The sequence below is a fragment of the Astyanax mexicanus genome, chromosome 11, assembly GCF_023375975.1.
Source record: "Astyanax mexicanus isolate ESR-SI-001 chromosome 11, AstMex3_surface, whole genome shotgun sequence".
In the NCBI taxonomy this organism is placed as follows: Eukaryota; Metazoa; Chordata; class Actinopteri; order Characiformes; family Acestrorhamphidae; genus Astyanax; species Astyanax mexicanus.
This window is the reverse complement of record NC_064418.1, coordinates 29,344,895-29,357,841: the sequence shown is the minus strand read 5'-3', so window position 1 is coordinate 29,357,841 and position 12,947 is coordinate 29,344,895. Positions and strand designations below refer to the sequence as shown.

Below are 12,947 nucleotides of genomic sequence, written 5' to 3'. Positions count from 1 at the left end.
ACACATTCCAACACATTATTCAGACGAATTTGTCCTAAAGTGCTTGAGGCTTCTGTGTTGTCTATTTTATTAGCGTACAAAGAATATGTTAAAATAAAACTTGCTATTAACCAAAACTAAAAGTAAGAAAAGGGGCTCATGAACATCACTGGCCTTTAAAACTAACCTATCATTTCTCCATTTTTGTAGTCACACTACAAATCCCAGTGGATTGCCGACATTGCCAAAGGATATGACATGAAAGCTGATGCTATTCCTATTATTGCTGCCAAACAAGGAAGACACATTGCTAGTAATGTAAGTATTAAAAAACTCATTCTGGTTTCTTCCAAAACTAGTACATGCTTATTTTTTTAATTATTGCTGCTGTTTATTTATTTGTTTACTTTGTTCACAGTTCCAATACAAGAAAGATTATGAGAAGGCTAGAGGCCACCATGTCGGCTTCCGCAGCATTCAGGACGACCCACTGCTGGTGCACTACATGCAAGTGGCAAAGCTGCAGAGCGACAAGAACTACAAGAAGGACTATCACAAGGCTAAGCTGCAGTATCACACCCCTGTGGACATGCTGAGTGTTGTACAGGCCAAGCATGCATCTGCAGTTCAGACATTTGCAGGGTACAAAAAAACCCTCCATCACTACACCCTGCTTCCTGATGCCATGCAGCTGGAGTTAGCTCGCAATATGAATTCTTCTTCTAGTGATGTGAGTCTACTTTATGTCACAAGTTTATTTACAGAGTGACACATATGAATTTATGAAAGAAAAGTAACTGTTGTTCATGCACACAAATGCCACAATATACATATATACTTATAACCATAATATTTCCAGGTTGAGTACAAGAGTGATTACAATGCCTCTATGAAAGGAATGGGATGGGTTCCCATCGGTTCATTGTCAGTGGAGACGGCAAAGGTTGGAGGTCAGATTCTGAGTGAGCACAGATACCGCTCTCATCCCTCCAAATACAAATTCCACAAGCATATGGACTCCATGGACCTGGCCCTCGCCACAGCCAACAACCAGATCATGAACAAGGTAAGTTTGAACTTTGGGGTAAATTATGTAACTAGAGGGTTTTAATGTTTTGTAACTCTTCAGTAACACGTATTGTTTATGTTTTATTACAGCAATCATATACTGCAGCCTGGAACAAGGACAAACTCAAAGTTCATGTGATGCCTGACATCCCTGAAATTGTCCTTGCCAAGGCCAATGCATTGAATATGAGCCAGGTGAGGTCATATTGTAATTGTTTCAAATAAAGAATGTTAGATTACAGTCAGTTTCTAATGTTTTCTGTACTTAAAGTGATTGTCCATAGGTTTTGGGAATGTGGGGACTTAGAGACCTCTCTGGTGAGAATATGTAATTGCAGTGAACATGTGGAAGAGTACTTTTAAACATTTTGTGTTTGGCTACAGTCCTTTTTTGCAATAGTTACTTAGGTAACTAGCAAATGATGCCAACTTCTCAATTTTTAGAGGCTATGCATGTGACCTAAGTACGTAACGATATGAGATGAGGCAAGAACAAACCCTGCTAAAACCTTCCAGACCACCCTGTTTTTAGAATGAATTTATTAGACATTGCAAGGATGGTCACGTCAGCACACTAATACTATTTATTAGAATAATAATAATTAAAAAGACTTGTTGCAAATTAAAGAGGAATTAATGTAGCAAGCTTATAAAAGTTAGGTGCTTTTTGTGCAATTGTTTTCTTCCCTGCATTTTCATTGTTTTTTTTATAATCTTTCATTCACACTATCTTGTGCTTTTTCAGAAACTCTACAAAGCTGGCCTTGAGGAAATGAGCAGGAAGGGTTATAACCTCAAAGGTGATGCTATTGCAATTGTGGCTGCCAAATCTGGAAGACATATTGCTAGTAACGTAAGTGATTTTCAGCTATTAGCTTCTTGTTGCACTTAAGCATCCGTATATTATACAAATATCTGTGTTAATAATCTAACCAATAAAAAGTAATGTAAAAGTCTTTCTTTTTTCATTAAATAATATAACCTTTTTATTTTTTAAGCTGATTTTTTATATTCACTGCTGTTTATTTCACAGTTCCAATATAAGAAAGAATATGAGAAGGCTAGAGGCCACCACGTCGGCTTCCGTAATATTAAGGACGATCCACTGCTGGTGCACTACATGGAGGTGGCCAAAATACAGAGTGATAGGAATTACAAGAAGGACTATCACAAGGCTAAACTGAAGTACCACACCCCTGTGGACATGCTGAGTGTTGTACAGGCCAAGCATGCATCTGCAGTTCAGACATTTGCAGGGTACAAAAAACCCCTCCATCACTACACCCTGCTCCCTGATGCCATGCAGCTGGAGTTGGCTCGCAATATGAATGCTGCCTCTAGTGATGTGAGTCTACTTTATGTTATTTTATTTACGCAGTGAAACATACACATTTATGGAAACAAAATAACTGTTGTTTATGACTGTATTTCCAGGTTGAGTACAAGAGTGATTACAATGCCTCTATGAAAGGAATGGGATGGGTTCCCATCGGCTCACTCTCAGTGGAGACCGCAAAGGTTGGAGGTCAGATTCTGAGTGAGCACAGATACCGCTCTCATCCCTCCAAATACAAATTCCACAAGCATATGGACTCCATGGACCTGGCCCTCGCCACAGCCAACAACCAGATCATGAACAAGGTGATCAGATATACTGGGCACACTATATACAGCTCTGGGAAAAAATAAGAGGCCACTTAAAATGATGAGTTTCTTTGATTTTACCAGTGTGTAAGACTGGTGGAGGAGAACATCCTAAGATGCATGAAAACTGTGATTAAAAACCAGGGTTATTCCACCAAATATTGATTTCTGAACTCTTAAAACTTTATGAATATGATCTTGTTTTCTTTGCATTATTTGAGATCTGAAATCTTTTTTGTTATTTCAGCCATTTCTTATTTTCTGCCACTAAATGCTCTAAATGACAATATTTTTATTTGGAATTTGGGAGAAATGTTGTCTGTAGTTTTTAGAATACAACTACAATGTTTATTTTACTCAAACATATACCTATAAATAGCAAAGTCAGAGAAACTAATTCAGAAACTAAAGCGGTCTCTAAATTTTTTTCTAGAGTTGTATTCATCATATTTGTGTTTGTGTTTTATTGTTAAATTCTGCTGATATAATAATAAACGGCTACAGAAACCTAATTGTTAGGTGTTGAATATTTAAAAATGTTGCTAAGCAGACCATACAGGACCACAAAACGTAATTGTTAGATGCAAGTTAATTATTGCTGATCGGATCATAATAGTCACAGCATCCTTAATTGTTAGATTTAGGATTTTGTTATTTTTTGTATATTAATGTTGACCGTTGTTATTGGATGAAAAACAATCACAACTGTTTATTTGTTAGATGGAAGATTTTGTCTAAATGTGAGTAAGGTTAAGGGTAAGTAGAGTACAGAGGTAGGGAATGGGCTGGCCAGTTGATAGGTGCAGAAATTTGTCATCATCCTGTATTACGTTACTATAGTAAACTGTCTATTTTACATTTTTTTCATTGCAGCAAGCATATACAGCTGCTTGGAACAAGGACAAACTCAATATCCACGTTATGCCTGACAGTCCAGAGATTATTCTGGCAAAGGCCAATGCCATCACAATGAGTCAGGTAGGTCTAAATCCTTGTATTTTCCTATTCGACATACTTTAGAAACACTGAGTCTTGAGCTTGAAGTTGCTTTTTCTTGCAGAAAGCCTACAAAGCTGGAATGGAAGCTGCTAAAAAGAAGGGTTATGACCTCAAAGCTGATGCCATTTCTGTAATCGCTGCCAAAACTTCAACACGCATTGCCAGCGATGTGAGTCAATTATCATAAATAATAAACTCAGCTATGAATACCTTATTTTAGCTTGTACACTTTGTAATGTTCTATGTGTTATATCTTACAGTACAAGTATAAACTGGAGTATGTGAAGGCTAGAGGCCACCACGTCGGCTTCCGCAGCATTAAGGACGATCCTTTGCTGGTGCACTACATGGAGGTGGCAAAGATGCAAAGTGACAAGAACTACAAGAAGGACTATCACAAGGCTAAGCTGAAGTACCACACCCCTGTAGACATGCTGAGTGTTGTACAGGCCAAGCATGCATCTGCAGTACAGACCTATGCTGGCTACAGGCAGCACGTTAGTCACTACAAAGTTCTGCCTGATGCAATGAACCTGGAACTGGCTCGCAACATGCAGATGATTGCCAGTGATGTAAGTTAGATCATTAAAAAATATTCTTAACGCACATTACATAGTATTTGCAACACTTTGTTATAACATTCTGCATACTGATTCAACACAATGGATTTCCTCCCTTTTCACAGAACATCTATAAGAGTGAGTACAATAGCTACATAAAAGGAGTGGGCTGGGTTCCTATTGGTTCACTGGACGTGGAAAAGGCAAAGACAGCCAGTCGTATAGGCAGTGAAAAACTCTACCGTACACATCCTAGCAACTATAAATTCACCAAAAATATGGATTCCATGGACCTGGTTCTAGCTGCAGCCAATAATCAGATCAATAACAAGGTAACTTTTTTATTCTAATTCCTGTTCAAATTTCTGATGTAAAGCATTTTAAATATAAAAATCTGTGTTTAATGAATTTCATTTTAATGCATTTTGACAGAAAGCATATTTCCAAGCTTGGGACAACGACAAGACCACAATCCATATCATGCCAGATGCAATGGATGTGGCTCTTGCAAGACAGAATAAGGTCATCTACAGCGAGGTCAGCTATTATTATATTATTATTGTACACTTTACTAAAAAAACAATGTCACTCATAAAGATGTTGTTTAATCTGATTAGTAATTTTATCAAAATGCCTTTTTCCAGAAACAATACAAACTTGCCAATGAACTGTCGAAGAAGAAAGGATATGACCTACGCAATGATGCCATTTCTGTTAAAGCTGCTAAAGCTTCCCGAGATATTGCCAGTGATGTAAGTATTATAAACTACATGAATATCATTCAGTGCACCAAGGATTTTTTAGTAAACAGAAATGGTTTGCATCCTTTTTAGTACAAGTACAAAGCTGGATATCGTAAGCAAGTTGGTCACCACATTGGAGCCAGATGCATCCAGGATGACCCACTTCTCATGCTGGCCTTGAACTCGGCTAAGATTGCCAGTGATGCTCTGTACAAGAAGGACTTCAACAAATCCAAGACCAAGTTCCATCTCCCAGTAGACATGCTGGCATTTGAGCTGGCAAAGAAGAATCAGATCCAGGTCAATGATGCCATCTACAGAACCTACCTGCACAACTGGACCTGCCTGCCAGACTCCAACGATGTCGTCCAGGCCAGACAGGCCTATGACCTTCAGAGTGATGTAAGTTTTTTTTTTTTTTCAGGTATTAATTTTTTTTTCTTTCATCTATCTGTTCTTTTTTTATTTTAATAATTGTGTGTCTATTACCTTCATTTCACAGGCTGTGTATAAGGCTGACCTGAAATGGCTGCAAGGTCTGGGATGGGTTCCCATTGGTTCAATTGATGTAGAGAAAGTGAAGAAGGCTGGAGAGGCCCTCAGTGAAAAACGTTATCGTCAGCACCCAAGCAACTTCAAGTTCACCAGCACAACTCAAGATATGGGAATGGTCTTGGCTAAAGCCAATGCTGATATCATGAACAAGGTGAATTATTGATATTGTGATACAAAGCACATATGTTGTCTAAAAAAGTACATTTCTGTATTTAATGGATTTTATTTTAAATGCATTCGGACAGAAAACTTATGTCCAAGCTTGGGACAATGATAAGACCAAGATCCATATGATGCCAGATGCAATGGACGTGGCTCTTGCTAGACAGAATAAGGTCATCTACAGCGAGGTCAGTTGTTTTTTTTTTCTTTTTATTGTGAAGTTTATTCTATAAAACTGTTGTTCTTGATGAAGCTTGTTTTACGGTCTATAAGATTTAAGTTGAACATTATGAATTGATCATACTCAGAATGAGGCTGTTGCTTGTTTGCTAATATGAAATATTCAGTAACATGTTGCTGTTATATGCAGTAACACACTTTCGATGTTTACCTGTTTAGTAATTTTATCAAAATGCATTTTTCCAGAAACAATACAAACTTGCCAATGAACTGTCGAAGAAGAAAGGATATGACCTGCGCAATGATGCCATTTCTGTTAAAGCTGCTAAAGCTTCCCGGGATATTGCCAGTGATGTAAGTATTATAAACTACATGAATATCTTTCTGTGCACCTAAGATTTTTCAGTAAACAGAAATGGTTTGCATCCTTTTTAGTACAAGTACAAAGCTGGATATCGTAAGCAAGTTGGTCACCACATTGGAGCCCTGAGTGTCCAGGATGACCCACTGCTCATGCTGGCCTTGAACTCGGCTAAGATTGCCAGTGATGCTCTGTACAAGAAGGACTTCAACAAATCCAAGACCAAGTTCCATCTCCCAGTAGACATGCTGGCATTTGAACTGGCAAAGAAGAATCAGATCCAGGTCAATGATGCCATCTACAGAACCTACCTGCACAACTGGACCTGCCTGCCAGACTCCAACGATGTCGTCCAGGCCAGACAGGTCTATGACCTCCAGAGTGATGTAAGTTTTTTTGTTGTTGTTTTTTGTTTAATTTTTCGGATTTCTAGCTTGTGTGTATCTTATATATGTACTGTTCAATAAATGAATTTTCTGTTACCTTCATTTCACAGGCTGTGTATAAGGCTGACCTGAAATGGCTGCAAGGTCTGGGATGGGTTCCCATTGGTTCGCTTGATGTAGAGAAAGTGAAGAAGGCTGGAGAGGCCCTTAGTGAAAAACGCTATCGTCAGCACCCAAGCAACTTCAAGTTCACCAGCACAACTCAAGATATGGGATTGGTCTTGGCTAAAGCCAATGCTGATATTATGAACAAGGTGAATTGTATTCTGAAATAAAATATGTGATATTATTATTATTTTTTATATTTATATTTAATTTTTTTTATTAAATGCTTTGACAGAAAACATATGTCCAAGCTTGGGAGAATGACAAGACAAAGATCCATGTCATGCCTGATGCAATAGAGGTGGTCCATGCAAAACAGAACAAGGTCAACTACAGTGAAGTGAGTTACATACATGGATTACACTGCACTTAGCTAACTGCTATAAGAAAAAATAAAGTCCATCTTGATCAGTTTATATCATTTGTTGTTCCAGAGCAGTAATACTGTTTAGCTTTGTGAGGGTAAATAATAATGTTTTTGGCGTAATTTCCCTTTCAGAAATTATACAAACTTGCCAATGAAGAGGCTAAGAAGAAGGGCTATGATTTGCGTGGTGATGCTATTTCTATCAAAGCAGCCAAGGCTTCCAGAGACATTGCCAGTGATGTAAGTATTTTTTTATCATATCAGTATGTTTCCTTTTTTCTGTACCCCTTGTTAGTTATCATAAAAAAAAGTAACGAATAAGTGATCAATGCTGTATAATCACAATTTGAGATTTTTTGGTTAATTTCTGTGCCGTTTCAAACTTTTAACTATAGTTCAAGTACAAAGCTGGCTATCGTAAGCAAGTTGGTCACCACATTGGAGCCCTGAGTGTCCAGGATGACCCACTGCTCATGCTGGCCTTAAACTCGGCTAAGATTGCCAGTGATGCACTGTACAAGAAGGACTTCAACAAATCCAAGACCAAGTTCAATCTGCCTGTGGACATGCTGGCATTTGAACTGGCAAAGAAGAATCAGATCCAGGTCAATGATGCCAACTACAGAACCTACCTGCACAACTGGACCTGCCTGCCAGACTCCAACGATGTCGTCCAGGCCAGACAGGTCTATGACCTCCAGAGTGATGTAAGTATTAAAACAGTCAGAAATTGTAAAAAAAATGTAAATGTTGATAGCTTTGTGAAGTATTCACTAATATTTTTTTCCACTTCTGTGTTTGATTAGGCTGTGTATAAGGCTGATCTGAAATGGCTGCAAGGTCTGGGATGGGTTCCCATTGGTTCAATTGATGTAGAGAAAGTGAAGAAGGCTGGAGAGGCCCTTAGTGAAAAACGCTATCGTCAGCACCCAAGCACCTTTAAGTTCACCAGCACAACTCAAGATATGGGAATGGTCTTGGCTAAAGCCAATGCTGATATCATGAACAAGGTGATTTCTATTCTGACTAAACATGCAACTGATTTTCTTTTCAAAATCTAAATATTTATGCTTAATATTTTCATGAAATGCTTTGGCAGAAAACATATGTCCAAGCTTGGGAGAATGACAAGACAAAGATCCATGTCATGCCTGATGCAATGGAGGTGGTCCATGCAAAACAGAACAAGGTCAACTACAGTGAGGTGAGTTACATTCCAATTTGCTGTAAAAATATTTATTCTGAACAATTGATATCATTTGGAATTCCAGAGCAGTAAATCTGTTAAGTTCTGTGAGGGTGAATAATACTGTTTTTGTTGTAAATTCTCTTCCAGAAATTATACAAGCTTGCCAATGAAGAGGCTAAAAAGAAGGGCTACGATTTGCGTGGTGATGCTATTTCTATCAAAGCAGCTAAGGCTTCCAGAGACATCGCCAGTGATGTAAGTATTTCTTTATCATATTTTTCTGTTCTACTTGTAGCTATTTTATGGCAAAAATTGTTTACTGAAAAAGATTCTTTTAACTTTTTTTTTACATTATAGTACAAGTACAAGACTGGATATCGTAAGCAAGTTGGTCACCACATTGGAGCCAGATGCGTTCAGGATGATCCACTGCTCGTGCTGGCCTTGAACTCGGCTAAGATTGCCAGTGATGCTCTGTACAAGAAGGACTTCAACAAATCTAAGACCAAGTTCAATCTCCCAGTAGACATGCTGGCATTTGAACTGGCAAAGAAGAACCAGATCCAAGTCAATGATGCCAACTACAGAACCTACCTGCACAACTGGACCTGCCTGCCAGACTCCAACGATGTCGTCCAGGCCAGACAGGTCTATGACCTCCAGAGTGACGTAAGTGTGTTGATATGTATATCAGTTATTTATTAGTCTTTTATTGCCAATAAACTTAAAAAATAAAAAAAATGCTCTGCTTCTTTGTTTGATTAGGCTGTGTATAAGGCTGATCTGAAATGGCTGCAAGGTCTGGGGTGGGTTCCCATTGGTTCAATTGATGTAGAGAAAGTGAAGAAGGCTGGTCAGGCTCTCAGTGAGAGACTTTATCGTCAGCACCCAAGCAACTTCAAGTTCACCAGCACAACTCAAGATATGGGATTGGTCTTGGCTAAAGCCAATGCTGACATTGGAAATAAGGTGAAGTAAAGTTGGCATGTTTCGTTTTTTCTGACTAAATTAGTTGTTCTGACTTGATACCTTATAATCTTTCAAAACTAAAATTTTCTCATTGATTTCATGTGTTACCAGAAACGTTACACTGAAAACTGGGAAAAGGAAAAGACCAAGATTCACATTATGCCTGATGCTATGGATATTTTGCTAGCAAAACAGAACAATGTTAATTACAGTGAGGTAAGGTTTTTTTTTTGCCCTAAAGATTTAATATTCAGTAAATAATTGTTTCCTATTTCTATTTTATCTTTGCTTAAAGGTAATTCAGAATTAATTTTCTCTGTTTTTCTATATCAGAAACGCTACAAACTTGCCAATGAAGAAGCCAAGAAAAAGGGTTATGACCTTCGTGGTGATGCTATTTCTATCAAAGCTGCCAAGTTATCTAGAGACATCGCCAGTGATGTAAGCTTTTTATTATTTTGCATTTTCTTGTATTGTGTTTTAACAGTAATGGCTACATTTTAAATTAAAAATCATAAAATCTTATTTTTCACAATAGTACAAGTACAAAACTGGATATCGTAAGCAAGTTGGTCACCACATTGGAGCCCTGAGTGTCCAGGATGACCCACTGCTCATGCTGGCCTTGAACTCGGCTAAGATTGCCAGTGATGCACTGTACAAGAAGGACTTCAACAAATCCAAGACCAAGTTCAATCTGCCTGTGGACATGCTGGCATTTGAACTGGCAAAGAAGAATCAGATCCAGGTCAATGATGCCAACTACAGAACCTACCTGCACAACTGGACCTGCCTGCCAGACTCCAACGATGTCGTCCAGGCCAGGAAGGTGTATGATCTGCGCAGTGATGTGAGTTCATTTTTTTTCATTTAATTGTTCTTAACATTTATTCTCATTTAATGTTTTTTTAAACAAACACTGATTGTTGCATTACAAGTCATATTACCGTACCTTTTTCAGGCTGTGTATAAACAAGACCTTGAGGAATTGAAAGGCGTTGGATGGGTGCCAATTGGTTCAGTGGATGTTTTAAAAGCCAAGAAAGCAGGAGAGATCCTCAACGATCGCCTCTACAGGCAGAAACCAGACTCTTTTAAATTTAAACAAGATATGCAGTCCATGCCCTTGGTCCTGGCAAAGGCAAATGCTGATATCATGAACCAGGTAAATATTTTTAATGTGTTAATTAGTTTGAAATATAGAAAGAAGGTTTAGATTCCCCCAGCTAGATGCATTTGTCTTCATACTTTATTCTGATTGATGCCCTTTTATATGTTCTTTCATCATTAATTTCTCTGTTATATTTCAGCGTCAGTACATTTCCGCCTGGGAGGCTGATAAGGTGAAGATCCATATTAACCCAGATACTCCAGAAATCCTCCTCTCTAAGGCCAATGCTATTACCAACAGCCGGGTAGGTTTAAGGTGTTGTTTAAGTTTTTCTTATCATATGGTTTTGTATTATTCATATGACTGTTAGACTTTAACTTGTATTTTCTCCCCTATTTTCCCTGTCTGATAAAAAAAATGTGCAGAAACTTTACAGGTCAGAAGTTGAGGAGGGCTTCAAGAAAGGGTATCACCTTAAATCTGATGCTGTTGCCATAAAAGCTGCCAAAGCATCCAGGGATATTATTAGTGATGTGAGTATACAGTTTAGATTCAGTTCAACCTCTAATTGATTCATTAACTGATTAATATTGTGATTAACTTTCTCAGTTAAATAATAATAATCAATCTTAATGCTTTAATTTTTGTACAGTACAAGTACAAGACTGGATACCGCAAGCAGGTTGGGCACCATATTGGAGCCAGATGTGTCAAAGATGATCCACTGATCATGCTGGCCTTGAACTCGGCTAAGATCGCCAGTGATGCACTGTACAAGAAGGACTTCAACAAATCCAAGACCAAGTTCAATCTGCCTGCGGACATGCTGAACCTTGAACTGGCCAAGAAGTGCCAGAAACAAGTCAATGATGCCAATTACAGAACCTACCTGCACAACTGGACCTGCCTGCCAGACTCCAACGATGTGGTCCAGGCCAGGAAGGTTTATGACCTGCGCAGTGATGTGAGTTGTCTGCTAAAACGATTTCTTCAAGACCTTTTTAGTGGGCTTCTTTTTTCTCTCAAATTGTTGATGATAATCTTTATATTTTCTTTTTTTTTTCTCCTATGCAAAACCAGGCTGTGTACAAAGCTGATATGGAATGGATCAGAGGTATGGGCTGGGTTCCTATTGGTTCTGTGGATGTAGAGAAGGTGAAAAAGGCTGGTGAAATCCTGAGCGAGAGGAAATATCGTCAACATCCCAGCAACTTCAAGTTTACCAGCAAAACAGACTCTGTCCCCCTGGCTCTTGCCAAGGCTAATGCTCAGATTATGGACCAGGTATTATTATTGTAATTTTGTAATAACAAGAGTATATTTAACAACACTAAATGATGGGTTGGGTGGTAATTACTTTGATTGTACAGTTGTGAAGTTATGATACATTTTACCTTTGAATTATAATATATATATATATATATTTTTCTCAATCTTTACTCCTTTGCAGAAAGCTTACATTGATGCCTGGAATAAGGACAAAATCAATATCCACATCATGCCAGATACACCTGAGATCGTATTGGGCAGACAGAACAAAATAAACAATAGCATTGTAAGTGAAATGGCACTGTGATCAGTGCTGGAAATGATATGAATACACAATGTTTAGCTCATAAATACATCCCTCACTGAATATTTTATCCTGTTACAGAAACAATACCGTCAAGCCTTCATTGATGGTATTAATAAAGGTTACTTCCTGCCAAAAGATGCGATTGCAGTTAAAGCTGCCAAGGCCTCCCGGGACATTATCAGTGATGTAAGTGTCTCTCTACACTGTATTAGGAAATAACAGACCAAAATCTTACATACAGAACAAATCTCAAATTTTCATTGTTATGCATTGTAATATTGCAGTATAAGTACAAAGCCGGCTACAGAAAACAACAGGGCCATCACATTGGAGCCCGATGTGTTGCGGAGGACCCACTGACCGTGCTGGCCTTGCACTCGGGTAAGATTGCTAGTGATGTCCTGTACAAGAAGGACTTCAACAAATCCAAGACCAAGTTCAATCTGCCTGTGGACATGCTGAACCTTGAACTGGCCAAGAAGTGCCAGAAACAAGTCAATGATGCCAATTACAGAACCTACCTGCACAACTGGACCTGCCTGCCAGACTCCAACGATGTGGTCCAGGCCAGGAAAGTGTATGATCTGCGCAGTGATGTAAGTATGGTTCTGGGAAACTCTATTATTTTCTATTTAAAAGTATAAATATACAGTATATATTTATACTTTCGGCACTTACCACCTTTTAAAATTTCCACCCAGGCTGTATACAAGGCTGACCTAGAGTGGCTGCGTGGATGTGGCTGGATGCCACAAGGCTCCATTGACGTTCTCAAAGTGAAGAACGCCCAGAAAATCCTCAACGACAAACTGTACAAACAACATCCTAGCACTGTTCCATTCACCAGTGCAGTAGACCTGCCTGTCATTGTTCTGGCCAAGCAGAATGCACATATCCTCAGTGATGTAAGTCTTCATCATCCTTCCGTTAATC

General features: G+C 38.6%; 1 protein-coding gene across 50 annotated transcripts in view; it reads left to right on the top strand.

The window, feature by feature from the left end:
• neb (nebulin) overlaps nucleotides 1-12,947 on the top strand; it is a 73,307-nt gene that overhangs the window by 23,151 nt on the left and 37,209 nt on the right. For 17 of the 50 annotated variants that reach the window (XM_049484916.1, XM_049484931.1, XM_049484930.1 and 14 more), the window contains 39 exons: nucleotides 190-297; nucleotides 398-709; nucleotides 839-1,045; nucleotides 1,138-1,242; nucleotides 1,793-1,900; nucleotides 2,081-2,392; nucleotides 2,482-2,688; nucleotides 3,565-3,669; nucleotides 3,752-3,859; nucleotides 3,951-4,262; nucleotides 4,376-4,582; nucleotides 4,683-4,787; nucleotides 4,895-5,002; nucleotides 5,084-5,395; nucleotides 5,496-5,699; nucleotides 5,794-5,898; nucleotides 6,137-6,244; nucleotides 6,326-6,637; nucleotides 6,748-6,951; nucleotides 7,038-7,142; nucleotides 7,302-7,409; nucleotides 7,565-7,876; nucleotides 7,976-8,179; nucleotides 8,269-8,373; nucleotides 8,506-8,613; nucleotides 8,716-9,027; nucleotides 9,124-9,327; nucleotides 9,439-9,543; nucleotides 9,661-9,768; nucleotides 9,866-10,177; nucleotides 10,289-10,492; nucleotides 10,638-10,742; nucleotides 10,864-10,971; nucleotides 11,091-11,402; nucleotides 11,519-11,722; nucleotides 11,889-11,993; nucleotides 12,093-12,200; nucleotides 12,299-12,610; nucleotides 12,716-12,919. In XM_049484916.1, the coding sequence (XP_049340873.1) occupies nucleotides 190-297; nucleotides 398-709; nucleotides 839-1,045; nucleotides 1,138-1,242; nucleotides 1,793-1,900; nucleotides 2,081-2,392; nucleotides 2,482-2,688; nucleotides 3,565-3,669; nucleotides 3,752-3,859; nucleotides 3,951-4,262; nucleotides 4,376-4,582; nucleotides 4,683-4,787; nucleotides 4,895-5,002; nucleotides 5,084-5,395; nucleotides 5,496-5,699; nucleotides 5,794-5,898; nucleotides 6,137-6,244; nucleotides 6,326-6,637; nucleotides 6,748-6,951; nucleotides 7,038-7,142; nucleotides 7,302-7,409; nucleotides 7,565-7,876; nucleotides 7,976-8,179; nucleotides 8,269-8,373; nucleotides 8,506-8,613; nucleotides 8,716-9,027; nucleotides 9,124-9,327; nucleotides 9,439-9,543; nucleotides 9,661-9,768; nucleotides 9,866-10,177; nucleotides 10,289-10,492; nucleotides 10,638-10,742; nucleotides 10,864-10,971; nucleotides 11,091-11,402; nucleotides 11,519-11,722; nucleotides 11,889-11,993; nucleotides 12,093-12,200; nucleotides 12,299-12,610; nucleotides 12,716-12,919 (7,194 nt within the window). The remainder of the gene's footprint in view (nucleotides 1-189; nucleotides 298-397; nucleotides 710-838; nucleotides 1,046-1,137; nucleotides 1,243-1,792; nucleotides 1,901-2,080; nucleotides 2,393-2,481; nucleotides 2,689-3,564; nucleotides 3,670-3,751; nucleotides 3,860-3,950; nucleotides 4,263-4,375; nucleotides 4,583-4,682; nucleotides 4,788-4,894; nucleotides 5,003-5,083; nucleotides 5,396-5,495; nucleotides 5,700-5,793; nucleotides 5,899-6,136; nucleotides 6,245-6,325; nucleotides 6,638-6,747; nucleotides 6,952-7,037; nucleotides 7,143-7,301; nucleotides 7,410-7,564; nucleotides 7,877-7,975; nucleotides 8,180-8,268; nucleotides 8,374-8,505; nucleotides 8,614-8,715; nucleotides 9,028-9,123; nucleotides 9,328-9,438; nucleotides 9,544-9,660; nucleotides 9,769-9,865; nucleotides 10,178-10,288; nucleotides 10,493-10,637; nucleotides 10,743-10,863; nucleotides 10,972-11,090; nucleotides 11,403-11,518; nucleotides 11,723-11,888; nucleotides 11,994-12,092; nucleotides 12,201-12,298; nucleotides 12,611-12,715; nucleotides 12,920-12,947) is intronic. The other 33 variants (XM_049484948.1, XM_049484944.1, XM_049484927.1 and 30 more) reach the window with 33 other exon arrangements.